This window comes from Equus quagga, chromosome 15 (assembly GCF_021613505.1).
Source record: "Equus quagga isolate Etosha38 chromosome 15, UCLA_HA_Equagga_1.0, whole genome shotgun sequence".
Taxonomy (NCBI): Eukaryota; Metazoa; Chordata; class Mammalia; order Perissodactyla; family Equidae; genus Equus; species Equus quagga.
The window spans coordinates 59,230,768-59,255,346 of NC_060281.1; the positions used below are offsets into that span (position 1 = coordinate 59,230,768).

A 24,579-nucleotide genomic window follows, 5' to 3' on the forward strand; every position below is an offset into this window, starting at 1 on the left:
ACACACGTACACGCACAATTAATTTCAAACATCCTTTGAGATTCCAAAACCATAATTTCATACATTTTAAAAATAAAAGCTGGAAAATGAAAGTCATCATTAAGATTGTGCAAAAGTCTTAAGCCACCTTATTCTCTTTATCCCTGTTTCTAAACTGTCCCAGTGCCTGGTTTGGAATCCTGGCAAATAATTCAACCTTCCATGTCTCATTTTTCCCCTCACCTGTTTCATGGCACCAAAACTGAGAACAAAAGAATGATCCTTAAGTTTTAAAAAAGCCATCACTGGCTCTGCCATGACTTTAGTATCAGTAAAGTCATTTTCTCTCTCTAGCCTCAGTTTTCACACCTATAAAACAAGAGGGCTAGTACAGATCAGTAAATTGGTACCTTTTCTGAGTCACAGAACCCTCTGAAAGCAGATCCTGTGCTATCAAAAATGCACATATAAGTGTTTGCATAGAATCTCAAGAAGGTTGCTGTCCTCCAAACAAAGCCCTTGACTGGTCCCAATTCTCCCCCAAAAAACTCCCCCACAATCTTTATGATCCCTCCCAGTGCAGCCTTTTATATGATGGGAATGTCCATTGCAAAACAGTAAGCAAAATGCACCCTGTTGGTATTAGGATCTATGCAGAACATCCTTTCCCCACTCAACTTTCTTATCACCTAACTCAAATCAGGCTTTCTTAACCTTAGCACCATTGACGTTTTGATAGTTCTTCATTGTGAGGGCGTTGTCCTGTGCACTGCAGGATATTGAAACGTATCCCTGTCCTCTAGCCACTAGATGACAACCAAAGATGTCTTTAGACATTGCCAAAATGTCCCTGGGGAGGCAAATCACCTCTGGTTGAGAACCAATGCTCTAATTAGTCTTATTTATTTTTGAGATGTTCCATTTAATTAATTTGCATTAAAAGAATTCCCACACTATTTTATCAGACACTGAAATGTTTCTGCATTTTCCACATTATAACAGGCATAGCTGCCACCAGACAGACTCAACTGCAAAGTACGTATCATTTTACATAAACTGAAAACTTTAATCTTAGCATAAAAATTCACCCCCCCCCCAAAAATCAGTAACTAAGATTGGCAAGACTATCTAATATACTTGTCTTTTCTAATAAAAATAAAGAAGGGAAGGCTCATGATAAAGTGATGGGTCAATATTCACTCCAGCCAAACGGAAACCTGTAAACTCAGAAAACCATGACCTCTGCCATATGACCTATGAAATATGCACAAAAGATTAATCTTTAAATTCAGGACCAAATTAATGGATTCGCTTATGATATTCAGGTGGAAATTAAAGATTTCCAAGTCAAAACAGTATTTCCCTAAATTGGAAAAAGAAAAAAATGACCATTCTTACTTATCATCAGATGAAGATTCTTGCTCAATTTTCATTCCTTCAGAAAGACTTCCTTTAAATTTATCTTCCTTTACTTTGCTTCTGCTCCTACGTCTACGACCACCTCGTGATCGAGACCGCCTTCTCAAGCGTGATCTGCTCCTCCGACCTCTGTCCCTATTTGAGGAGGAAAAAAATATATATATATATTTAAAAGTCAGGGGCCAGCCCCATGGCCGAGTGGTTAAGTTCGCATGCTCTGCTTCGGCTGCTGAGGGTTTCGCTGCTTTGGATCCTGGGTGCGGACATGGCACCGCTCATCAAGTCATGCTGAGGCGGTGTCCCACATGTCACAACTAGAAGGGCCCACAAACTATGTACTGGGGGGCTTTGGGGAAAAAAAGGAAAAATAAAATCTTTAAAAAAAAAATAAAAGTCAATTAAAGTCAGGGAGGCACTGGGTGTGTCGGCAGCAGTTGAGGAGAACCCTCTGTACTTTTCAAAAGCAATTTTGCTATGGACCTAAAACTGTTCTAAAAATAAAATCTTAAGAAAAAAGGGTCAATTAAAATTTTAACACGAAATAACATAAATCAGAAAGATTGGGATAATCAACTTAACTGAAAATGACTAAAACACAGCTACTGTTCTTACTGACTGCAAAGCGGCAGAAGGGAACTTGGGGGCGATGGATGTTCTCTACCTTGCCTGCGGTGATTATGTGACTGCATGTGTTTGTTAAAATTCATAACTTTACAGTAGAAAGGGTGAATTTTACTTTATGTAAGTATGTTCCAATAGCCCTGCCATTTCGGAGCCCAGGATCTGAACTGGTGAAGCCCCGGGCTGCTGAAGCAGAGTGCACTAAGCAACTTTTGTTCTACTTTCAGTCTAGGAGATTTTCTCATTCTACCTTCTTACCATTCTATTGATTTTTTTTTTCCTGTGCTCATATATGTTATTTCTAAGACCTTGTTGGCTGTTTTTTAAATTTTATTTTTGACTTTTTATAAAGATTGGCACCTGGGCTAACAGCTGTTGCCAATCTTCCTTTTTTCCTTCTCCCCAAAGCCCCCAGTACATAGTTGTATACTCTAGTTGTGAGTGCTTCTGATTGTGCTATGTGGGGTGCCGCCTCAGCACGGCCTGATTTTTTAAAAAATCACTGCTCATAAAGCATAGGAAGACAAATGTGACAAAAATTCTAAGTTTAATTAATATGGTCCTCATATATTTCTACAACTGACTAAAGGTTAAACAAATAGAAACTAATATCATAGTTCAAGCATTAAGGGTAAAGTTTATGTTACAAAGATGATGTGAAACTCCAAACAGAAAAAGCTGTGAGTCTAGAAAGGACTGGCAGACTCCCTGTTAATGTCACATCTGACCACCCTGCTTGTCTCAGATTTATTCTGAAACCTTACTAAAACGACAGTAAAAGGAACAATTAAAAAGAGAATCCTCAGGCAAAGAGAATGCAAAGAGGTATGATAACACAGATGACAACAAAATCTTGACATGTGCAAACTGGATAGAAGAGTAGTTAACAAATCAAATCTAAATAGTAATCCAACAGGAACAGACTAGGTAAATAAGAAAAGTCAGTGCATGCCCCAAACCCCAGAAAGCCTCAAGAATTGGAGACACCATATCCTCTGAAGGGTGGAATGTGAGGTGAAAGCTGAAAAGAAAGGTTGAAAGCCTTTAGGAACAGCTTGACTTTGTATATTCCCCTTGCTGACCCTGGGGAAAATGCCAACTATTCCTCCTCACATTCAGGCATCATACTGAAGATTCACTTTATAAAGAGCTGCTGATTGTCGTAGAAACTGGCCCAAGGTATCAGGGAGGCACTGTACCAAAAACAGAATTAATGGGAAATCTACCATCATGAAGGACCAGAACTCCACTGGGAGGCATGTCTATACTTTCTAGCAAGAGATAAGAGGATTCTGGAAAACTCATGAGCCCAAAGACAAGACCTACAGTCACTGACATGCTAAAGCCTCTACCTCCTCACCCTGAAGTGATACCCACTAATCCACAAGTTCCCCATTGTCAGAATAGAAAAAAGCTTCCATTCAGCTTTCTCAGGGCCTAACTTGTAAATCAGCAGGGGCAGCAAAGAAGAATCCAGCTGTCTGAGGAAAGTCTTCAAGCGGAAAAAGCAAACAAGCAGCAAAAAGAATCTGGAAAGAAACAAGGTATAGGTAAAAGAAGAAAACTATAAACAACAAAAACTCCACAAAATAAACTCATTATCATCTTTGACATAAGAGATGCTATTTCCACAAAACAAGAGTAAAATATTATTAAAAAATAAACAGGGGCCAGCCCCTTGGCTGAGTGGTTAAGTCGCACACTCGCCTCGGCAGCCCAGCATTTCACCAGTTCGGATCCTGGGCATGGACATGGCACCGCTAATAGATTATCTTTATGGTTCCTTCCAAATATGAGTCTATAATTCAAAGTATACAATTTTTTTGGACTAACTAGATGTCTTCCAAGGAACCTTTTCAAACAATCTACTCTAATATGCTAGGATTCTTTAGAAAGGTTTGGCCAAAAAAAGAGGAAAACCTGGGCCAGCCCTGTGGCCGAGTGGTTAAGTTCGCACGCTCTGCTTTGGCAGCCCAAGGTTTCAGCAGCTGGGATCCTGGGAGTGGACACAGCACGGCTCATCAGGCCATGCTGAGGTGGCATCCCCCATAGCACAACCACAGACACTCACAACTAGAATATACAACTAGGTACTGGGGGGCTTTAGGGAGAAGAAGAAGAAAAAAAAAAGATTAGCAACAGATGTTAGCCCAGGTGCCAATCTTTACAAAAAGTAAAAAATAAAAAAAGAATAAACAGCCGACAAGGTCTTAGAAATAATATATATGAGCACAGGAAAAAAAAAAAATCAATAGAAGGGTAAGAAGGTAGAATGAGAAAATCTCCTAGACTGAAAGTAGAACAAGAGGACAAACAAAAAACATGGGAACAATACAGAAGGGTCCAACTGGAAAAAGAAAGCAAACAGAAACCAAAAAAAGAGAGAAAACTTCTCAGAAGAGGCAGTCAAAACCTCCCTGCTTTAAAGGGCCTAAGCGCCCAGCAAAACAAATGGGAAGAAAGAACTACACACCAAGGCATATTATAGCAAAATTTCAGAATAAAGGACATTTATCATAAAAAGAGAGGGATAGAGAAAAAAAGCATGTCCCGCAAAAAATGCCCAAGCATCAGAATAGGACTTCTCAATACCAACACTAGAAACTAGAAATCAGTAGAACAATTTCAAAATTTTTAAGGAAAAATGATATCAACCTAGAATTCTACTCCTTGATAATTTAGCAATGAGAATAACTTAGCATCTGTGAGACACAGGTTCCAAAAAATGTCCTTTGCATGCACTTTCCTCAGGAAACTACTGGAGAGGCATTATACCAAAGCAAGGAGGTAAAACATGAGAAGACAAGGGATACAAGAGATGGAATCACAACATAAGAGAGAAACAAGGGGCGCCAGCCCTGGTGGTCTAGTGGTTAAGATTCGGTGCTCTCACCACTGTAGCCTGGGTTCATTTCCCAGTCGTAGAACCACACGACCCGTCTCATACTGTGGAGGCAGCTCACAGAGAGAACTAAAAACGAACAACTAGGATACAGAACCACGCGCTGAAGCTTTTATAAAAAAGGAAAGAGAGAAACAAAGGAATACCAAGAGGACAGAAAAGGGAGAACAAATCCTACAATGATAACTGTGTAGGCAGGCCTATCAGTCAGTTTGGAGCCAGAAGGCTAGGAGCACCAGAAGGTCCTCTCTTCCCGCTTCCTCTATCTGCTCAGCAATGAACAATATGCATATGATCTTAATAATTACTCTATTATATCTGGAAACATACAGAAATGCGATGAAATCAGGCAGAAAAGAAACGTGTGATGTGAGGGGTGGTATTAAAAAAACTGATTGCACGAAGTAGAAAATAAAAAGATAATACGGCATGTACATTCTTCCAACATGTACATTCTTACACGAAGTATTTCTACTCTAGGATTGTAGTATACAAAAATACTCAGAGATATGTAAAGACATATCCATTGGTTGCAATATAAGCCTTGGATGTGCTGTTTCTTAAAGTATATTCATGTATTAGTTCAATTAAAAATGTTAAAAGATTGGCAAATGAATGTCCATTTATGTTTTAGGTTGAAATACTTAAGGAATAAGTGTATTTTTTAAATGATTCCCTGCTTTAAAAACCAATCTTTTTGATTAACCAACTGACGACATGTGCTTCACATAAAATGGTTTCTACCACTGTAAAGTAACTAGGTTTTTGTCCAAGGAGTCTTTCGCCTTTGCTCAGGATATCATCTAGAGGTCATGTTCTTAAGGGGACGAAATACAGAACTGCAACGATAAAATGACAGGAAACTGGGCTATTTATTACCCTATGATCTATCCTGCTAGTTAAAAAAAAAATCCTAAGCCTAGCTCATTTACTATTTCTCTCTTAAAAAACAGAAAAATGTCCTACCGTTAACTGAGTGAGTTTTAAATAAACTCAGTCGTTTTAAATTTGAAGGAAAATTTTATTAAAGAAAAACCAGTACGTGTGAAATATCACACGCTGGTAAAAGGAAAACTATACAGCATCATAGCTACAATTTTTCAGAGAAATGGTCTTTAAGAAAACCTATCAAGTGCACTAACAGAGACCTTCAAAAGCATTCAGAGTTTAATGAAGCAAAAGACAGCATATGTAACACATCTTTACCTTCTCCGAGGAGACCTGCTTCTTCTTCTGGGAGACCTGCTACGTCTGAGTGGGGAACGAGATCTCCTTCTAATGGGAGATCTACTGGCTCTTCTTCGGGTTGGAGACCACCTATTGATCGGGCTGGCATCTTTTGACCTTTCACGTCTACTGAGGATATCATCTCGAGGTCGTGTTCTTAAGGGGACCAAATACAAGTTAATAAAAAATTAAATCAAATTAAAATAAATGAATTTCTTCTACATGTAGACAACATCTTAGGAAAGGGCATGCTAACCTAAAGACAGTAAATACAAAATTAACATTTTGTAACAAAACTTAAATTCAGATGATCATAATGACACTTTGGTGTTATGGCAAGGCACACAACAAAAGGTCTATTTCGCCTGGTCTCACAATTTGAAGAATTATTAAAGGTTATTCATACTGGTAAAGCCACTGATTCTAGTTCCAGACAAACAACATAGAATCCGGCGGAATTTCACTAGTTAGAATGTCAGGGAACCTCCTTAAATATTTCCATATGCTAAGTGCTTTACATGTGCAGTAATTCCTTCTTATCCAGTTTTGCTTTCTTCGTTTCAGTCACACGTGGTTAACCAGGGTCCGAAAATATTAAATGAAAAACTCCGGAAATAAACAATTCATAAGCTTTAAATTGCGTGTGGCTCCCAGTAGCATGATAAAATCTTGAGCCATCCTGCTTGGGACGTGAATCATCTCCTTGTCCGGCTGTCAACGCTGTATAGGCTACCTGCCCATCAGTCACTTAGAAGTCATCTCAGTTATCAGATCGACTGTGGCGGTTACTGCGGTGCTTGTGTTGAACTCACCCTTATTTAACTTAATAATGGCTCCAAAGTGCAAGAATACTGATGCTGGCAATTTGGATATGCCAGAGAGAAGCTGTAAAGTGCTTCCTTTAAGTGAAAAGGTGAAAATTCTTGACTTAGTGAGGAAAGAAAAAAAACCACATGCAGAAGTTGCTAAGATCTATGATAAGAACGAATCTTCATCCGTGAAATCTTGAAGGAAAAAGAAATCCGTGCTATTTTTGCTGTCACTCCTCAAATAGGTACGTATAGGAAAAAACATAGTACATATAGGGTTGAGTACTAGTCCCAGTTTCCAGGCACCCACTGGGGTCTTGGAATGTATCACCCTCAGACAAACGGGGACTCCTGTAATAGCATCTTACAATCAACATTCATCTTAGAACAGAAGAAATATAACTAAGAGTTTAGAGAAAAGGACAGTCCATCTAGTCAAGGAAGTACACACTGGTATAACTCTCCTGGAAGGAAATGTGGCAGTAACTTTCTAAAATGTAAATGTATATAACCTTAGACTTCACAATTCCACTTCTTGACTTTATTCTACAAAGAAACCTCACACGTAACTAGTGCATATCTTTGCATACAGTCACAAAAAACTAGAATCAACCTCAATTTTCCTGTTTCAACAAGGGAATGATTAAATATATTATGGTACATCTACACTGTAAAATATCATGTTGCCGTTAACATAAAGACCTTAAAAAGATCTTTATGTATTGTCACAAAAATGTCTCATGAAAAAAGCAAATCACTGTTAAAATGAGTAGTATGACTCCATTTTTATGAGAAAGAACATATTCATACAACTGTATATGCGTAGAAAATGGGCTAGAAGGATACACTCTTCTTAGGAGTGCTAGTGGAGGAGGGATGGATTTCTTCTGTAATTTAAAAAAATACTTTTGTTTCAATTATCAACTTCAGCCCTCAACAAACTTAGATTTTCCTTCTCAAACTGAAAGCAAGGTGAAAGAGGTCAGGATCACTAAGAAAACACTTTAGCTAACATAATCAGTACCACTAACGACCGCTTCAACACAGAAAGCCGAAGGAAGAAGGGGGCTGCTTCATCACAACGCCACTTAGAAGACAAGAATCAAGAATACTGCTCAAGACAGAGCACTTTGAAATCAGGATTCTTGAAACTTCGTGGAAAATATGATAATCTAAACTTCAAGGTCAACTTATACTTATACCCATACACAGTAAACATTAATATGCAACAGTAAATTGGCCAGAAATTCATAGCATCTTTACATAGGATAAGCTACCATTCTTTTAAGCGAAATCTGGTTAACTTCACATGCCTAATTACTGAATACAAAAATATTTAAAAATCAGTTTCTAAAGTAGTTTAGACTCATCTGAACAACGCCTGCCCCTCCCCACCAAAATCGTTTCGATGTCTTAAGTTAAATAACCTCAATCTATTTTCTCATTTACAAATTAAGTATGAGAGTCACTCCACCTCATGAGGAGAGAAAATCACAAGAATTTATGAGAAAAGAACTGATGGACCAAATCTATTACATAAATATGAATTATTTTTATTATTATTGGTAAAAAATAAAATCATTCCTTACACTACTCTTCCTAAACTTAAAAGATTTTTTTCCAACAGTGAAATTCTAAGTATATGAATTAGTAACAGAAACAAATTTCCACTTTCAATTTAATTATATTCTGGGGGCCTCCCAAAACTGTAGTTCTAATTTATATTGTTAGAATCAAAAATCATGCCACTTCAAGAGAATGGACAGATCACAATCCTTAAACTGATGGCACCTTTTTTAAACTTAACACTTTCAGCCTATATAATGAAGTGTCAAACAAAATAAAGGAAACCTCATTTAAAATGAGATTGGGAGGCCAGAAGGGGGAGCCCTCACACTTAGTACTCCATGTCAATTACAGACTCAAAGAGGAAGATGTCAATTACTATCCTAGCAGGAGGAAAGATTTCCTCTTGCCCAGCAAATCAGCCAATGAGAAATCACCACCACTCTGAACTCTTACTTTCCACTAACGGATTTTCCTTCAAAACAACCCCTCACAACTTCCTCCTTTTTCTCAATAAGTCCTCTTCTTAGTTTGCTGGACTCATCTAGGGTTTTGCTGTAGCTTGCTTGTCCCAAACTGCAACTCCTCTGCTATTACTGAATAAACCCATATTGCTGGTAAAACAACCGGTTGTTTTATTTGTTTACATTAAGGGAAGTAATAACCTCCACTCTAGAAACTAACCCCCTCCATAAATATATTTATGTATATTTATAAATATGTATATTTATCAGCCAAATTACTTGGCCTCAAAAGTAGTGATTCTGCAAATTAGGTACTAAATTTAAGAATCTAAAAAAAAAAAAAAGAACCTGATCCTGTCACCAAGTTCAATATTTGTAAATCACCCACAGTCAAGATACTCATTGACAAAGGTGCAAATATTAACACAGCAGAAAAGATATACTTAGAATTATAAAACTCATTACTATCTCACTTTTTATTGTCCACAAGTTCTAGCTTCTTTAAAATCTGGTGCATGGGTAACAAGCATTAACGTTTTGAAAATAAATTACCTTGGAGAAGAAAGTCGTCTCCTTTCTGGTTCTCTTCTTTTTCTTTCCAAGGATCGACTCTTGGCTCTTCTACCAGGAGACAGAGTTCGAGACGGGGACTTGCTCTGCTTCGACCTTCTATCATTTAGAAGTGGAGATCTACTTCTTCTTGATTTATCACGTTGTTTCGGAGACAAACTTCTTCTTTTAGGACTACGACCAGGTCTTCTACTGGGTGACCTATTTTCTTTCCCAGAAGACGCATCTTTAGAGGGAGATTTAATTGGCTTCTTTTCTTTGTCAGTTTCAGACCGTTTTGATTTTCTCTCTTTGGACCGTGACCTCCTGTCTTTGGATTTACCTCTTAAGTCAACTGGGGACCTGGATTTTTTTCCTCGATCACGACTTCTACTTTCATTTACAATTGGGGATTTTTTTCTATCTTTTGACTTACTTTTATCTTCAATTTTAACCTTGTCATCAGTAGGAGATCTGGCCTTCCCAATTTTCTCTTGAGATCGCCTCCTAAGGGTAGGAGATTTTGATTTTCTTGCTTGCTCTTGAGACTTACTTCTTTTGGATGGACTTCTGGACTTTTTCCTCTCCTTTGACTTGCTCCTAGGTGCCTTCTCTCTCACTATTTCAACACCTCCCTTACTTTTCTTTTTATCAGACCTATGTCTAGTCCGTTCTTTGGATCTGCTTTTACTTCGCTTTTTTGTGCTATTTTTATTGTCCGTAAGTTCAAGTTTGCCCTTCGTACTTGAGGACCTAGTACTAGACCTATTTCCATTTCTTGCCTTTTCATGAATCTCCCCCTCTTCTTCAGAGCCAGACTCGTAACCCTGCAATATGAGCCCCATCCCAGACTGGACCTTTCCTTCCATTAACTCATTATCAAGTTCAGCTTTAATCAAGGCTCTCTGTTTTTCCAAGTCTTCCAACAAAGCTAAATCATCAAGTTTAGTTCTTTTTGCTGGAGACAAACCTTCTTTGTCAGAAGCATCAATAATCTCTTTTCTTTTGTGTTTCTTATGTTTATGCTTGTGTTTATGTTTTTTATCCTTGTCTTCTTCTGAGGAATGTTTATGTTTCTTATGTTTACTTCTGTGTTTATGCTTCTTTTTTTTGTGACGACTGTGCTTATTTTGAGATTGGTCTTCTGATACTTCTCCATTTTCTTCATTTACACTCTTTTCAGAATTATCAGCATCTTCCATCCTATAAATATATATAACACATTTTAAGATCATATCATTCATCAAGCATTCAGCCATAACAAAATAATAGTAATGATAAAATACATCTCAATGTAATACATGAAGTTAGTCACTAAAATACTTTCAGCACAGCTTCAGACATTTTATTTCAAAGATATACAGCAAGAACTGAGTTGAACAGTGATTTACCTTTCATCTGTTTCTAAAGGTTGAACTCAAATACCAAAAGTATTACAAGAAATACATAATGGAAGGGGTTAAAATAATTACGCTTAATAGAAAAAGGGAATCCAAACCAGGTACAGTAGAATGTCGTTAATATTTAAACTCACTCAGTAACTTGATTTTTAAACCAGCATTTCCCACATAGACTTAAGACCAAAAGAAGCTCTTTTCTTTTTCTATAAAACATATTAATATTGATGTATATTGGGAGAGTAATCTCTTTCTCCACTTGAAATTCAGAAACATACTTTTTAAAAAAAATCTCTAGAGCCAAAATTGAGCTCTAGCCAAAATAAGCACTCCATCAGTGTGCACTGATGATTGATACTGATGGTGTGAACACATCCCAAGGGGTTAAAACTTCAAAGTGAAGTGACCAGGTGTTAGGATTCTTGGCCTCTAAGGGCCACTGAGCAACCATGTGATATGAGGTTAAACCACACTGAAGGGTCTTTTGCAGGTCAACAAGTCCAATATGAGCAATTTCATATAGTTCAACACAATATTTGTTTAGGGGGCAATTTAATCTTTCTGAATTTCAAATGACAGATTAGTTACCCAAAATGTGTTCATATTAATAGATGCCATGCGAAAAAAATTTTTTTAACTAAATTAAACGGGTGGCTTTTGTGCTTAAAAGTTTGGGTTATGCTGGGGCCGGCCCCGTGGCCGAGTGGTTAAGTTCGCGAGCTCCGCTGCAGGCGGCCCAGTGTTTTGTTGGTTCGAATCCTGGGCGCGGACATGGCACTGCTCATCAAACCACGCTGAGGCAGCATCCCACATGCCACAACTAGAAGGACCCACAATGAAGAATATACAACTATGTACCAGGGGGCTTTGGGGAGAAAAAGGAAAAAATAAAATCTTTAAAAAAAAAAAGTTTGGGTTATGCTGAGTTAAAGAGTTTATGATTCTAATTATTTTGCTAAATCTTTGCTGTTCAGTAATTCCAGGTTAGATATATCTAAGTTTCTCCTTTAAAGTCACTCTATACTAAACCATTATGTCCTAGAATATAAGACCAAAATCAGACTTTAAATTATCCGGATTCAGGCCAACATAGCATTTTTTGGAGGAAGATATGGATTATTTTGTCCAAGTCCTTCAAATTATATACTCCTGTACTTTTAGTATGTTTATTATTATTAGTGCCATATACTACAAATAGCTCCTTGCAAGTTATGAATTAATGAGTCTATTCATTCAATCTCTTTCAACATTTAAGAAATCACCTACACTTAATGTAAGCATTAAGCGAGGTAATAGGAAAACAAAGGTGTACAAGACCACTATTTGCCTCCCTCAAGGAAATTACAGACGAGTGGAAAAGTCACATGAAACACTGGAGAGGTGCAATGATAAAGACATTACTAAGGGCATTATGGGAACAGTGAAGGGTCACCTAAAACCACTGGAGTCAGAGGCCCAGGAACTGGAAGGTTAGGTTGCTGGATGCAATGATGTAATGTCTCTAATGACAATGCCATTACAGCACAAGTTGGAGAAGAGTCTGGTCCTCCAGCCAGGTCTTAGACTTTAATAAACCTGGAGGGGAGTGGGGGCACGACACACTGGAGGTATGCTTGAAAAGTTATTAGTTGACAATGCGGGGGGTGTGGAGAATGTGGAACATGTAACTACCACACAGCAAGAACTTTGAATTTTGGGGTGTCAGACTGCCAATCTCCATTTCTGGTACTCTGAACTGTGGGAAAGGAAAAAGTATTGAGGAGAGGTGCAGAGAAAGCTGTGTCTTCTCGTGAGAGCCAGGTTTTAGTTTGTGCTGACTTCTCTCTAATGAGGTAAGAAAAGACATAGGATAAATATAGCAGTGTTCTCTGAACCATCAAATTTTCTCAAAGACTTGGAAAAAGAAAACATATCTTTGTCGTTTAAAAAAAAACCAACATGGCTCTTTTATGGAGGGGGGAAAATCACACATTTAAGCAAAAGGCACAAAAACATTTCAACTTAGTTCCTTATATAAGCTAAATCCTTAGATAGGTACCCACCTCCCTTCCCCAGAAATCCCCCATCCCACAAGCCAGAAGGTGGGGTATATGTCTCTTTTCCTAAACCTTGACTTACCGGGCTAAAAGTTTGAGAAAAATTAAATTAGGCTAATTCAAGATACGGAGATAGGTATGGAGAACATTTTTAAAGACTGAAAATGTTTTAGAGGTATATAAAAATCTAAGTGCCCAAAGTACAAAATCTGAGTCAATAAACTAAAACTCAAACTATCTAATGATCCTCTAAGTGTCCTCAAGAAAAATGATAGTTGAGTGGCGAAGTAATCTCCAGAGCTAGAAGACCTGGGTTTAAATCCTGGTCTTACGACTTACTAGTTATGTGGCCTTAGGCAAGTTTAAGATCTCTCTGATCTGCAATCACCTCATCTATAAAATGAAGAAAATAATAATACCTACCTCAAGGCATGCTGTGAGGATTGCACGAGTTTATAGATTTGTTAAAGCTGTCACAGTGCCTAGCACAAACCAAGTGACCAAAAAGTAAGCTGTTATCGTTCAGATACTGGATAAATATACGTACTCACCACGATACTGTGGAGCTGGCAGGGCTGGTACTAAGAATGTTATTTTAAGGAATACTATCAAAGATCAGGAATTCTAGAGTCAAATTATCGTGTCCAAATGCTGCCTCCAACATGACACTTAGTGTAACCTTAGGCAAGTCACTCCTCTGTGCCTCAGTTTGCTCAACTGTAAAAACTGGGAATATAATAGTATTGACAAATCACAGGTTTGTCACATCGAGTCTATACATATAAAAAGCTGTCACACAAAGCGCTCAAGAAATACCATCTCTCCATGTCTCCATGACAGATGAGACTTTAAGGTTCAAGGAGGTTAAGGGACTTGCCTAAGGTCACAGATACACGAAGTATGTGAGAGGGCTGGTATCAAATTCCAAGTCTGTCAGGAGCTCTTCCATTTGATCAAAGATGCTTTTAAAAGTCGGATCATATCACTACTCTGCATGAAACTTGATTATTGCTTCCTATCTCATTTAGAGTAAAAACTAAAATCCTCGACAAGGTCCTACTACCTGCCCACCCTCCCCAACACTTTGAACCTAATTCTTGCCTCCCTCACTCACTCTGCTTCAGACACACTGCTCTCCTTAAACAACAGGTATACTCTGACCTCAGGGCCTTGGTACTTGTACGTGTTTCCCCTGCCCGGAATGCTTTCCCCAGGTGTATATATTGCTGGTTCCTTTACCTACCTTAGGTCGTTGCTCAAACTACACTTTCTCAGTCAAGTTTTCCCGATCAATTCATTTTCAGCACAACCCCCAGTCTACCACACACAGATTCCCTTTCTCTGCTTAATTCTTCTCCAAAATAACTGCCACTTCCTAGTATAATTCTTATCTGTCTCTCTATTATAACATAAGCCCTTGAGAGAGCAAAATTCTCACATTTTGTTCACCGTTCTATCCCTAAGGCCTAGAAGATTATCCAACCTATAGTAGGTACTCAATAATTATTTGTTGTGTCAAAAAAATGATTTTATATAAACAACATACAAAAGCTGTACTCATCAGACTAAAGCTGGTTTATCCTGGCTATACTATACTCTTAGCTCTTTAAAGCAAACATTTTGTTTTTGCTCAGTTACATCCCCAGTGCCTTACACAGTGCACAGACCCATTTGTTGAATGCAATAGCCCAAATGATTAAATTTAATCACTTCCCTCCCCAAGGAAAACCTGCTCTTTGGACCCTTTCCTAAGGCTTTCCATAGTTTACAAGTCTTGCAAGGAATTTCAAATCAAAATTCTTAAGAGATTACCCATAGAGGAAGTAACTGCCTTCAAAAGAAAATCTAGCTCCTAAAGCTTCTGAGAATCAGATCTTCATCATGACGTCCAGTGATATCGAACAGTTATTCCCACGAGTGACCCCAGTTTCTACTATAACTTAATGAATGTTATCTCAAGAAATAATGACTAGGTTATTTTATAATAACATAACCCAAATAATAAAAAATGCTACAAGCACCTTAGGGCCAATGAGGTTAACCTTAACAATCCTAGAGTTCTCCCACACTGGAGTTAAGCATATAGCAGAACTTCACCCTCCTCACTTGATCTCTCAAAGCAAATTTCATAGAAAATAACAAGTAAAGTCTGACTGGGTAAACCAGAAAAAAAACTCAATGAATCAATGACATAACATATTACATATAATGAGCTTGTGCTAGGGCAGTTAACTTATATTCATTATCAACAACTTTCCTCTAAAGCTTTAGGGGAAGCTTTCTTGTTAAGAAAACCTAACAGTCGTCTCGGATAGTTCATATTAACAATAAATACAGCTATATAAATACGACATATATAAATTTACATTTTGCAATTTAACACTACACATTTAGCAGGTGTACGTCTATACCAACCTGTTCTACAACACGCTTGTCATAAAACAGTACTTATTGACAGCTGAGTAACACCACTCAAATCATATTATTTGGAAACAAAGCTGAATTCAAAGTGCAGACAACATGGGAGTGTTTAACAGTATTTATTCATTTGTTAAGTGCAATGTACAAGTTTTACCCTTCAAACAACCTAGATCTTGGGGCATGTGGCACAATGTAAATAGCCGTGGAACAACTTTAAAATAAAGTGACCAATTACTAACCACTAGTGTTGTTTTCACTTCCTCTTTCTCCTATTTTTTTCAAAGAATATTCTTAATGACCTGTTATTTGGGAGATATTCGATTTATGCTTCGATGACAGAGAATGGTGAGCAAAGTGAATGCCACTGCTCCTGTACAAGGAAAGTAATTAACCTTGTTTCTCTGACAAATTAAACTACTTTAATAGAGAATTAACGTACATATAAAAATAAGAATGAATCCAAAAGACCAAGTGGTCTTAAACACCTCCACTCCCACTTTTTCAAAATCAGGTGTGAGAAATTAAGTTTCAAAGAATTAGAACTGCAACAAAAATGGACTTTTCTGAGATACTGGAAATAAATAAAAATGATTTCAAACCTTAAAGGCTATTTTTAAAAGGAGCCACAATGTACTGTGGGAGATCAGACAGCACAATTAAGAGCAGGGTTCTAGAGCCAGACTGCCTGAATTTGAGTCCTGAGCCTATCACTTAGTGTGATGTTGGGCAAGTTAATTTCCCTGTGCTTCAGTTTCATCATTTGTAAAGTACGGGAAATAACACTATCTACCTCCACAGGGTTGTTACAAGGATTAAACGAGTTAGTATTTGTCCAGCGCTTTCACCAGTACCTGGTACTTGGTAAGCGCAAGTAAGTCAACGCATATAAAAATTTAAATATTTAAAACCATCAAAAAGGCTGAGCTAAAGAGACTGACAAATGTAAAAGCCAGTAAAAAACATTCAGGGAGCTTAAAAACTATTTTTTATATTTTTTCTAAATGTTCTAGTTTGAATAGATTCCATATAATTGTAAAGTATACTCAGTGTCCTCTAAAAAACTGTTTAGACACTATATTCCAGCATTCACTAACAGCAGCATGCATAGTACTTACTTTCATATCAAACTTATTTTCTTTGTTAAACATTTTCAAATAAGTGAAAGCAGGACACACATAGGCCAAATATTCCATTTACATCAAGTGTTCTGTGGGGAGGGGAGGCGGAATTAAAGACTATCTCAGAGTCATTCATATTAGAGACCTAAAAAATGTTATTTATCATTATTAAATTTAGTATTATTTGAATCTGTAAATAAAATATGGCCAAACCACTCCTCCAAACGAATCTGAACCGTCCTTGAAATAAAATAAATGGACATAACACGGTAGAACTTTAAACAGAGTACTAGAAAAATCAGCTGGATAGCATAAGATTTGTATTGTATTGGCACAAATACTGTAACTGTGCCACACTGCGATCTCGATGAGAAACAAAAGGAGGCAAAGTCTAGTTAAAACTTTAGAATTCATTTGCTTTCTTCTATGTCAAATTGTGACGATAATAAAGCAGCTTTCAAAAGCCCTTAATGAAAAACAGTGTAATTCTGTCTAGCTGAGTAAATCAGATGACTGAGTCCAGACTGGATGCGCAGCAATGAGCGCCGGGCCGTCTGGTGGCCAACATTTGTCCTCTCTCTCTGTCCCAAGTTGCCGGGAGACTCCATCTACCTCTTTCCTAAGATGGCAGGAAACAAATCAGATAAGCTGGTGCAAAAAACGGTCGCTATAGGAACACTATTTTTAAAATCCATTGTCTCTTTTAGGTTGCGTTTTCCTAGCATAAAAACGAAAAACGAAATATTGCTGTTAGTTAAGCAATGGTTAGCCTTTGCAGCATATACAAATATGTTTTCACTCGGCCGCACCGATTCTTCTATTAGCTTAATTACGACATAAAGTGCCTGGGTTTGGAAGTAGCTAACAATTTCCACTACTTCTTCCACTCGTACTCCCAAAGCAGCGCTGCAAACTCAGGCCAAAAAGGCCAGGCCTCAAAACCAAAAGACTCGATCTTACTTCGCCTCAAGTTTGCAAGTTGGCAAATAAGCTGCCAACAGGGAGAAGGGAAACAAAATCGGAGGATGCTGGAGTAAACAGTCCAGGGATGGCAAGAAGTACCCGTTCGTCACAAACTACAGCTCTGGGACGGTCCGGGAGTGGCCCTGGCAGCACCCCTTCTCCTCTCTGCTTTCAGGTCCTGAAAGGGAAGCCAGGAGCAGGGCGACCGAGGGGACTGCATGCGGAGAAGCCTCGGGGCTGGCCCCGCGGCCACCACTGCCCCTCGAGTGCCGAGGCCGCCCAGGGCTGCGGCCAAGATGCTGCGCGGTCCCCGAGGGAGCAGAGACGGCGCGCCGCACCGCACCGCCGCGGCAGCCGCCTCGCGCGCGGGACCTGTAGAGGCCGCTCGCGCCCTCGCCTCCCAGGGCAACGCCGCGCGGAGGCCGCGACCGCCCTCCACCCAACAGCCGCGGCCTCCGCAAAGCGGAGCTCGAAGCTCGAAGGCCGCCCGCCGCGCCGCACGCCTCCCGTCCTACAGCGTCTCGCGCGGGGAAAGGCAAAGTTTGGCTCTCGCCGTTAGGCCCGAACTTTCCCGCCTGCCGCTGCAAGTCTCCGCCGTTTCCCACTCGGCAGTCCCCGGGCTCCGGCCTCCAGCACCACTCACGGAGACTACTTACTCGGGCTGTTCCCGCAGCGGCTGAGTCTCCGCGGCGGCCATCTTGAACTTCCTGACTCCTCGGCGGCGGTGGCGGCGGCTGCCCGGACGGTGGAAGCCAGTGGAAGCGGAGGAAGAGGGAGCGGAGCCGGCGCGCATGTGCTAACCGCGTAGGGAACCGTGGAGCTCTGAGTCCGCTCGAAGAATCCGGATATAAAAGTGCATCCGGGGACAGGGCGCGCGAGCGTCGTGACGCAACTTCCGGGACGGGCGTGAGGCGCTGTAGGCGGTGCCTGTTAAGGGCTTAAAGGGGAGTGTCGGGTTTACATTGTGGTGCCTGTTAGAACCGAACGCTTGTCGCGGGTGGTGTTAGAACCGAACTTGGTGGAGAGGGGAGCGCAGGGAGTGGGAGTGGGAGTTGGGGTGGGGTGTCTTGTGTGAGGTTCTGAGAACTGATTTCAGTGTGGGGAAGTTGGGTAGAAGTTCTCAAACCACGGTGAACAGGATGCTTTTGCGTCTGGGCTGGGTTGGGGACCTGGTGAATGCCTCTTTACTGGCTGGATAACTCAATCTGAGGAGGCAGTAAGGGAAAGTTTGTACACAGGCGTTTTGAGAATACTGGAAAGTTTGGACTGTACCCAAAACGTAAATGTTTTTTAATACGGAACTATTATTGATACATTTATTTGAAACTTTTGAACTTTGCTTCAGCTTTTACTAAGCTCAGGGGTAACAATGCAGAAGTCATTAGGTTCGCTGATTCTGTAAATTGAATTTTTAAGTACTGTTTCTGGCCTGAATTAGTTTATATGATTTTGTTTTTCTGTAATAATGTGCTGTACAGAAATGGCATTAAATGAAATATTTTATGAGAAAACAATTACTGGCTCTTTGAGAGCTTTCAGCACTACATAGGTTTTCACATCCCTCTCTCTCTCTCTCAAAAAAAAAGTATCTTTGTCCATACCCTGGAACCTGAAAGCAGGGTGATGATCACTTTCATTCTTGAAATTAGCTCAGTTTGGGTTTGTCCTAGAAATTTGAGCTCGGAATATCTGAGTTTCTTATATATCTCTTTTATTTTCAGAAGGGAAGAGTTACAAATATTCTTACAGAATAGGTCCTTGGTTGGCTGAATCCTGAAAGGGTGAAAATCTAAGCATTTCCCTCTCGTGGACTATTAATATGGAACACTAAATTAATCCTTTGGATAATTACTGATTTTTGTGGATTCCCCCACCCCACCCCCATTGTAGTATTTCTTTATATGGTCCTTAATCATACTGTTTTCTTTGTGAAGGGTTTCTCTCTTTATCCTAACAATGAGAATTCAGGTATAATAACTTGGAAAACTTCTTTCAAAGGAAAAAGTTTTCAGAAATACGTTAAGAATGGTTTTTACTTTCAACTGTATATTTATTTCTGTAGTAATAGTGTGTAGGTAGGGATTTGAGAGTTCTAATCGTTCCTACCTCTAGATTCTCATATCTATATCTCTTTTCAAAGGTATTATGAATTCAGCCTCGTATTTACAGTTTATTCTCTGACCCCTCCTCATGAAGGCAAGGCCATGCGCCATAGTGTCAAGAATGGCTCAAATATGTTATTAAAATAACAAAAAATTAGATTATTTTAAAATAATTTTAAAATTAAAATAAATGAACAGCGTAGTACAAAACTATTACACATCTCTTCTTGGAAATAAGTGCAAACCTGTTTAAGAGATTTCATCTTGGATATAAAATAGAATAATATATGACAAAAGAAGCCTAGCAAACTGGCACTAAGGGGTAAGGTAACTTGCTTGTGATGACTTGGTTCCTAGGTGCCACCTAAAAGCTGCCTCCCAGGTCTGTGCTCCCCTTCTTACGCTGCCTCCCACAGGAACGTCATTTGTTCAGCACCCACTTAGTGAGCACCCGCCCACACAGGTCTTTGATATTCAAATATTTTTTGAGTAAAGGTAGTGGAAAGAGCACCGATTGGCACCCAGAAATACTTTGCTCTCGGAGTCCAGAGGCAGTGGTCTTTTCCTTGTTGCTGATTAGGGGAGAGCTCAAAGGCCGATCTCAGACTCCTCGACCAGAATATTCTCTGCCTGTCTGCTGGATGATTCTTTGCAGTCCGCTTAACGTGCGGGTCAAAGTTAAGCACACCGAGTCCGGGGAAGGATAGGCGGGGAGAACAGGCGCTCAGGTTGTTCAGGTCTGAAGCCAGACTATGACAGGCTCAGGGTTAGACTTGGACAAACCATTCAAGTTTTTTTTTAAAAGAGCGTAGTAAAAATAAAGTTTCAAAAACTGATGCTGGCAAAAACATTTCCTTTAGAAATTTCTCGCCAAATTCACTTGCAGGTACCACCAGTTCAGAGAGTGCACTAGGAAGAGGAGTCGTCATGGGCTCACTCAAAACTATTGCTGTTGTAGTTTTGGAAGAATGGGGTTTTTGAAGATGGAGTTAACATTAAAGCAAACATCCACTTATTACTTTAATCATTCTGCAAACGTTTATTAAGCCACGGTTATTAAACGTAAACCCAATTTCTCATTTTAAACTTTAAGCCCGACGTTTCCTTCTCAGTACTTGGCCTCCCAGAGTTCGGGGACCTTTGCACGAGAAAGCCGCCCCCGCGGGAGCCTTTCAGTCTGACGGGCGCCGGAGCGACAGCGTGTCGACCGAACCCGCCCGCCGGAAGCCCCTGGGGCGCCGGGCCTGGGCAAGCGCGCTTCCCGGCGGGGGTCGCGAGCGTGCGTGCGTGCGTGCGCGCGCCCGATGAAGCGGGTGGGCGGGTCTGAGGGGAGCCGCGGGCCGCCGTGCGCGCAGGCCCCGCCCTCAGGCTGGGGCCCGGGCCGGGAGCCGCTCGCTTGCGGTCAGTGCCTGCGTGCCCGCCGCTGGGGCGCGGTGCTTCGTGTTCGGGTGCCGAGGCGGCTGTCTGCAGCGGGTCGGCCTCGGCGCTGCGGCCGCCATCACAGTCGAGGCCGCTTCCGGGGCCCGGCGCCGCTGCTGCCGAAGACAAAGCCGCGGCTCTCGGCGCCCCGCCGCCAGAACGACCAAAAGAGCTCGCTGGTCCCCAGACAAGGTTTTGGGGACAAGCTTGCATTTTTGAACACTTCGACTTTTTCTTACCATGTTTGCTTCCTTTTAAGTATTATTACTGTCTACAAGTTACATATTCCAGGAATAGTTTGAAAATACTTTTGAATTATGTTCCTCCCGTGGGAAGGGATTATTAAATTTGGACCATCTAAACACATTGTCTTCATCAATCCCGATAAACTCAGTGGGCTCTTTCTAACGTAACTCCAGACAAAAATAAAGAGAATCATAAAACCCTTCGAAGAAAACTCCCGGTCCGTGGAGAGTCCCCAGATGTCAATTTAGAACATGTAGATCGCCTTTTAGATAACGCTTGAAGTGCTGCCTACTTTAGATCTAGATTTGGAATTCGTAGCTGTTTGGGAAGACACTTGGCTGAGTTTTTTTCTTTATTGCAAAACAAAAACTCTCCCTTTGTTCAATGAACATTAATTCGGCTTTTTGTTGTTGGTTTTAAGCAGTTCCGATGCGTTCTTGAAAATCTGGACCAAAGAACAAAGCCAAAGAAAACGAGATGAAAACCACCCAGAGTTCGATTACCCAAAGCGAAGCCACATTGACGTCTTGGCTTATTGGCCTGTTTCCGTATGAGATACTAAATTCTCACGCACTCATGTATAGAATGTGACAGTTTGCTTTCTCAGGTACCATGCCCATCAATTTTTACACAATTCTAGTTTTAGTAAACATTTTTCTAACGACACGAGGTCCCTTTCCTTTGTTACTGGATGTCTAGGTCGTTTCAGTTTGCGCTGTTGTGTATGACTGTGAGGAGGCAATATCTAGAATAGCACGCAGAACATGACTTTCAAGTCAGATAGGCCTGGGTTCGCCACTTGCTCTGCAACTTCAAGTAACTTATTTAACCTTTCTGAGCCTCATTTTACACATCAGTAACATGAGGATAATAGTTCTCTTCACGTAGGGTTATTATGAGAATTAAATAAAATAATGAAACTGCTGGAACGTGCTAGCTATTTCTGTAGGCAAGTTTTGTTTTAGTTTCTTTTGTTCTAATTGTTTTGTGGCACACATGGTTTACTTCCAGATTTTGTATAAATACTGTCACCACACTGGGTGTAAAGGGTTTTATACACAGCTTTTTAGTATATTTTACATAAGTAATATGTAAACACATAAATAATACATAAATTAGAAATAGTGGAATTTTAAAGACTTTAGTTATTGTTGAGTTGTCCACTTCTCCCTTCATTTCTGTCAGTTTTTCCTGCATATTTCTGGTTCTCTGTTACTAGGTGCATTCAAGTTTATCAATGTTTTATCTTCCTATTTGAGCGACACCTTTATCATTACAAAATGTCCCTCTTTTGTAATATTTTTTAAACTTTGAAGTTTAGTTTGTCTGACATTACAGCCATTCTAGCTTTCTTGTGGTTGCCACTTGCATAATTTGTGTCAATAAATCTAAAGTATATCTCCTGTAGACAGTTTATAGTTGGATCTTGGTTTTTTTTTTAGTCTAGTCTAACAATCTCTGCCTTTTGATTAGATTGTTTAATCCATTCACATTATCAACTTAAAAAGCAAATTTGTGAGCCAGCCCTGATGGCCTAGCAGTTAAAGTTCAGGGTGCTCTGCTTCAGTGGCCCAGGTTTGGTTCCCTGGTGCAGAACTACACCACTCAACTGTCAGTAGCCATGCTGTGGTGGGAGCTCACATAGAAGAACCAGAAGAACTTACAACTATACACAACTATGTACTGGGGCTTTGGGGGAGGGGGAAAGACAGGAAGAAAAAAAAGAGAAGGAAAATTGGCAACAGATGTTAGCTTAGGGCAACTCATCCCCTGGAAAAATAAAATAAAAAAAGCAAATCTGCCTGTTACTTTACCTTCAAAACGAATTTATTCAGGAAGAGCCAAAAGAATTGCAATCTGGTGTGTGCAACCTATGGAGAACCATAGGCAAATCTGGAGAACAAAGGACAGGAGCTGTCTTTGTAGAGAAATAGGGGGAGTGGGCAGGACTGTTCTAAAGGAAAGTCCATTGGGGGAAAGTAGCAGTTCAGGGCAACAATGGCTTCTCATTGGCTGAGCTGCAGTGTTTCTGATTGGCTGAGCTGAGGCATTTCTCATTGGCTGAGCTGTGGTGTTTCTCATTGGTTGAGCTGAGGCATTTTTTATCTCACTGGCTGAGCTGCGGCATTGCTCATTGGCTGGTGTGTTGCTGGGCAGGCAGGGAAATCTTCCTTCGGTAGTGAAGTAGTTCTACTTAGTGTCCAATGTGCAAGCCTCCATCTCTTTCTGTTTGGTGTAGTTGAGAATGTGTGATGGGGCATGGGAGCTCCCCCTGCAGGCCTTTCAGGCTCCAGTTTAGTTGAGGTTTCTTTTATTCATTTCACAACATTCAACATTATTGATATAATTGGATTTATGTCTGCCATTTTACTTTTTGTTTTCTATATGTCTCATATCTTTTTTCTTCCTTTATCCCTCCTTTACTGCTTTCTCTTGCATAAAGTGAGTATTTTCTAGTGTAGCAGTTTAATTTATTTATTAATTTTTTTTTTTTACTTTTTTGGGGTTATTTCCTTAGTGGTTGCTCTAGGGCTTACCCATATACATCTTAACTTCATGGAATCAGCTTCAGATTTATAGTAACTTAATGAGATTCTCCAAAGAGATTAAAAACCTTACTCCAATATAGTTTTATTTCATTTCCTACTTTTTGTGGTATAGCTGTTATATATTGTATCTATAAATGTTACAAATCCAACAATGCATTGTTACAATGATTATATATTTTAAAGAAGTTGAAAGAAGAAAGGAGAGCAAGTACATATTTATAACTTTTGTTATATTGACCTTCTTATTTATTATTTCTGGTTCTCTCCATTTCTTGTTATTGTGGATTCAAGTTATCATCTGGAGTAATTTCTTTAGCTCAATACAGCTTTGTGCCTACCCATCTCCTTTGTAGTGTTTTTAGCAAATATGTTACATTTCTATATGTTATAGGCCATTTTGTACAACTGGGTTTTTCATGTGTGCATTTCTAAAACAACTTTATTGAGGTATAATTTGCATATCATAAAATCACCTATTTTAAGTGGGTACTTCAATGATTTTTAGCACATTTACGTAATTGCCAACTGTCACCATAATCCAGTTTTAGAACATTTTCATCACCCCGATAATATTTCCTCATACCCATTTGCAGTCACTAACCATTCCCACCCCCAGGCAACCACTAATAGACTTTCTTTCTCTATAGGTTTGTCTTTTCTGGACAATTATGATTCATTTAAAAAAAATTTATTTTTACTACATTCACAGTGTTGTACAACTACTATCTCTATCTAGTCCCAAACATTTTCATCACTCCAAAATAAAACCTACACCCAATAACCTATACCCCA

General features: G+C 39.7%; 1 protein-coding gene across 13 annotated transcripts in view; it reads right to left on the bottom strand.

Annotated features, from left to right (window-relative positions):
- Positions 1–18,304, bottom strand: part of PRPF4B (pre-mRNA processing factor 4B) — a 38,253-nt gene extending 19,949 nt beyond the window's left edge. For 9 of the 13 annotated variants that reach the window (XM_046639492.1, XM_046639486.1, XM_046639491.1 and 6 more), the window contains exons 1-4: positions 18,128–18,303; positions 9,540–10,739; positions 6,128–6,304; positions 1,378–1,533 (exon numbers count right to left, since the gene is read on the bottom strand). In XM_046639492.1, the coding sequence (XP_046495448.1) occupies positions 1,378–1,533; positions 6,128–6,304; positions 9,540–10,739; positions 18,128–18,264 (1,670 nt within the window). In that variant the 5' untranslated portion in view covers positions 18,265–18,303. Of the gene's footprint in view, positions 1–1,377; positions 1,534–6,127; positions 6,305–9,539; positions 10,740–18,127 lie in introns of all 13 variants that reach the window. The other 4 variants (XM_046639494.1, XM_046639493.1, XM_046639496.1 and 1 more) reach the window with 1 other exon arrangement.
- Between the last annotated feature and the right edge of the window lie 6,275 nt (positions 18,305–24,579).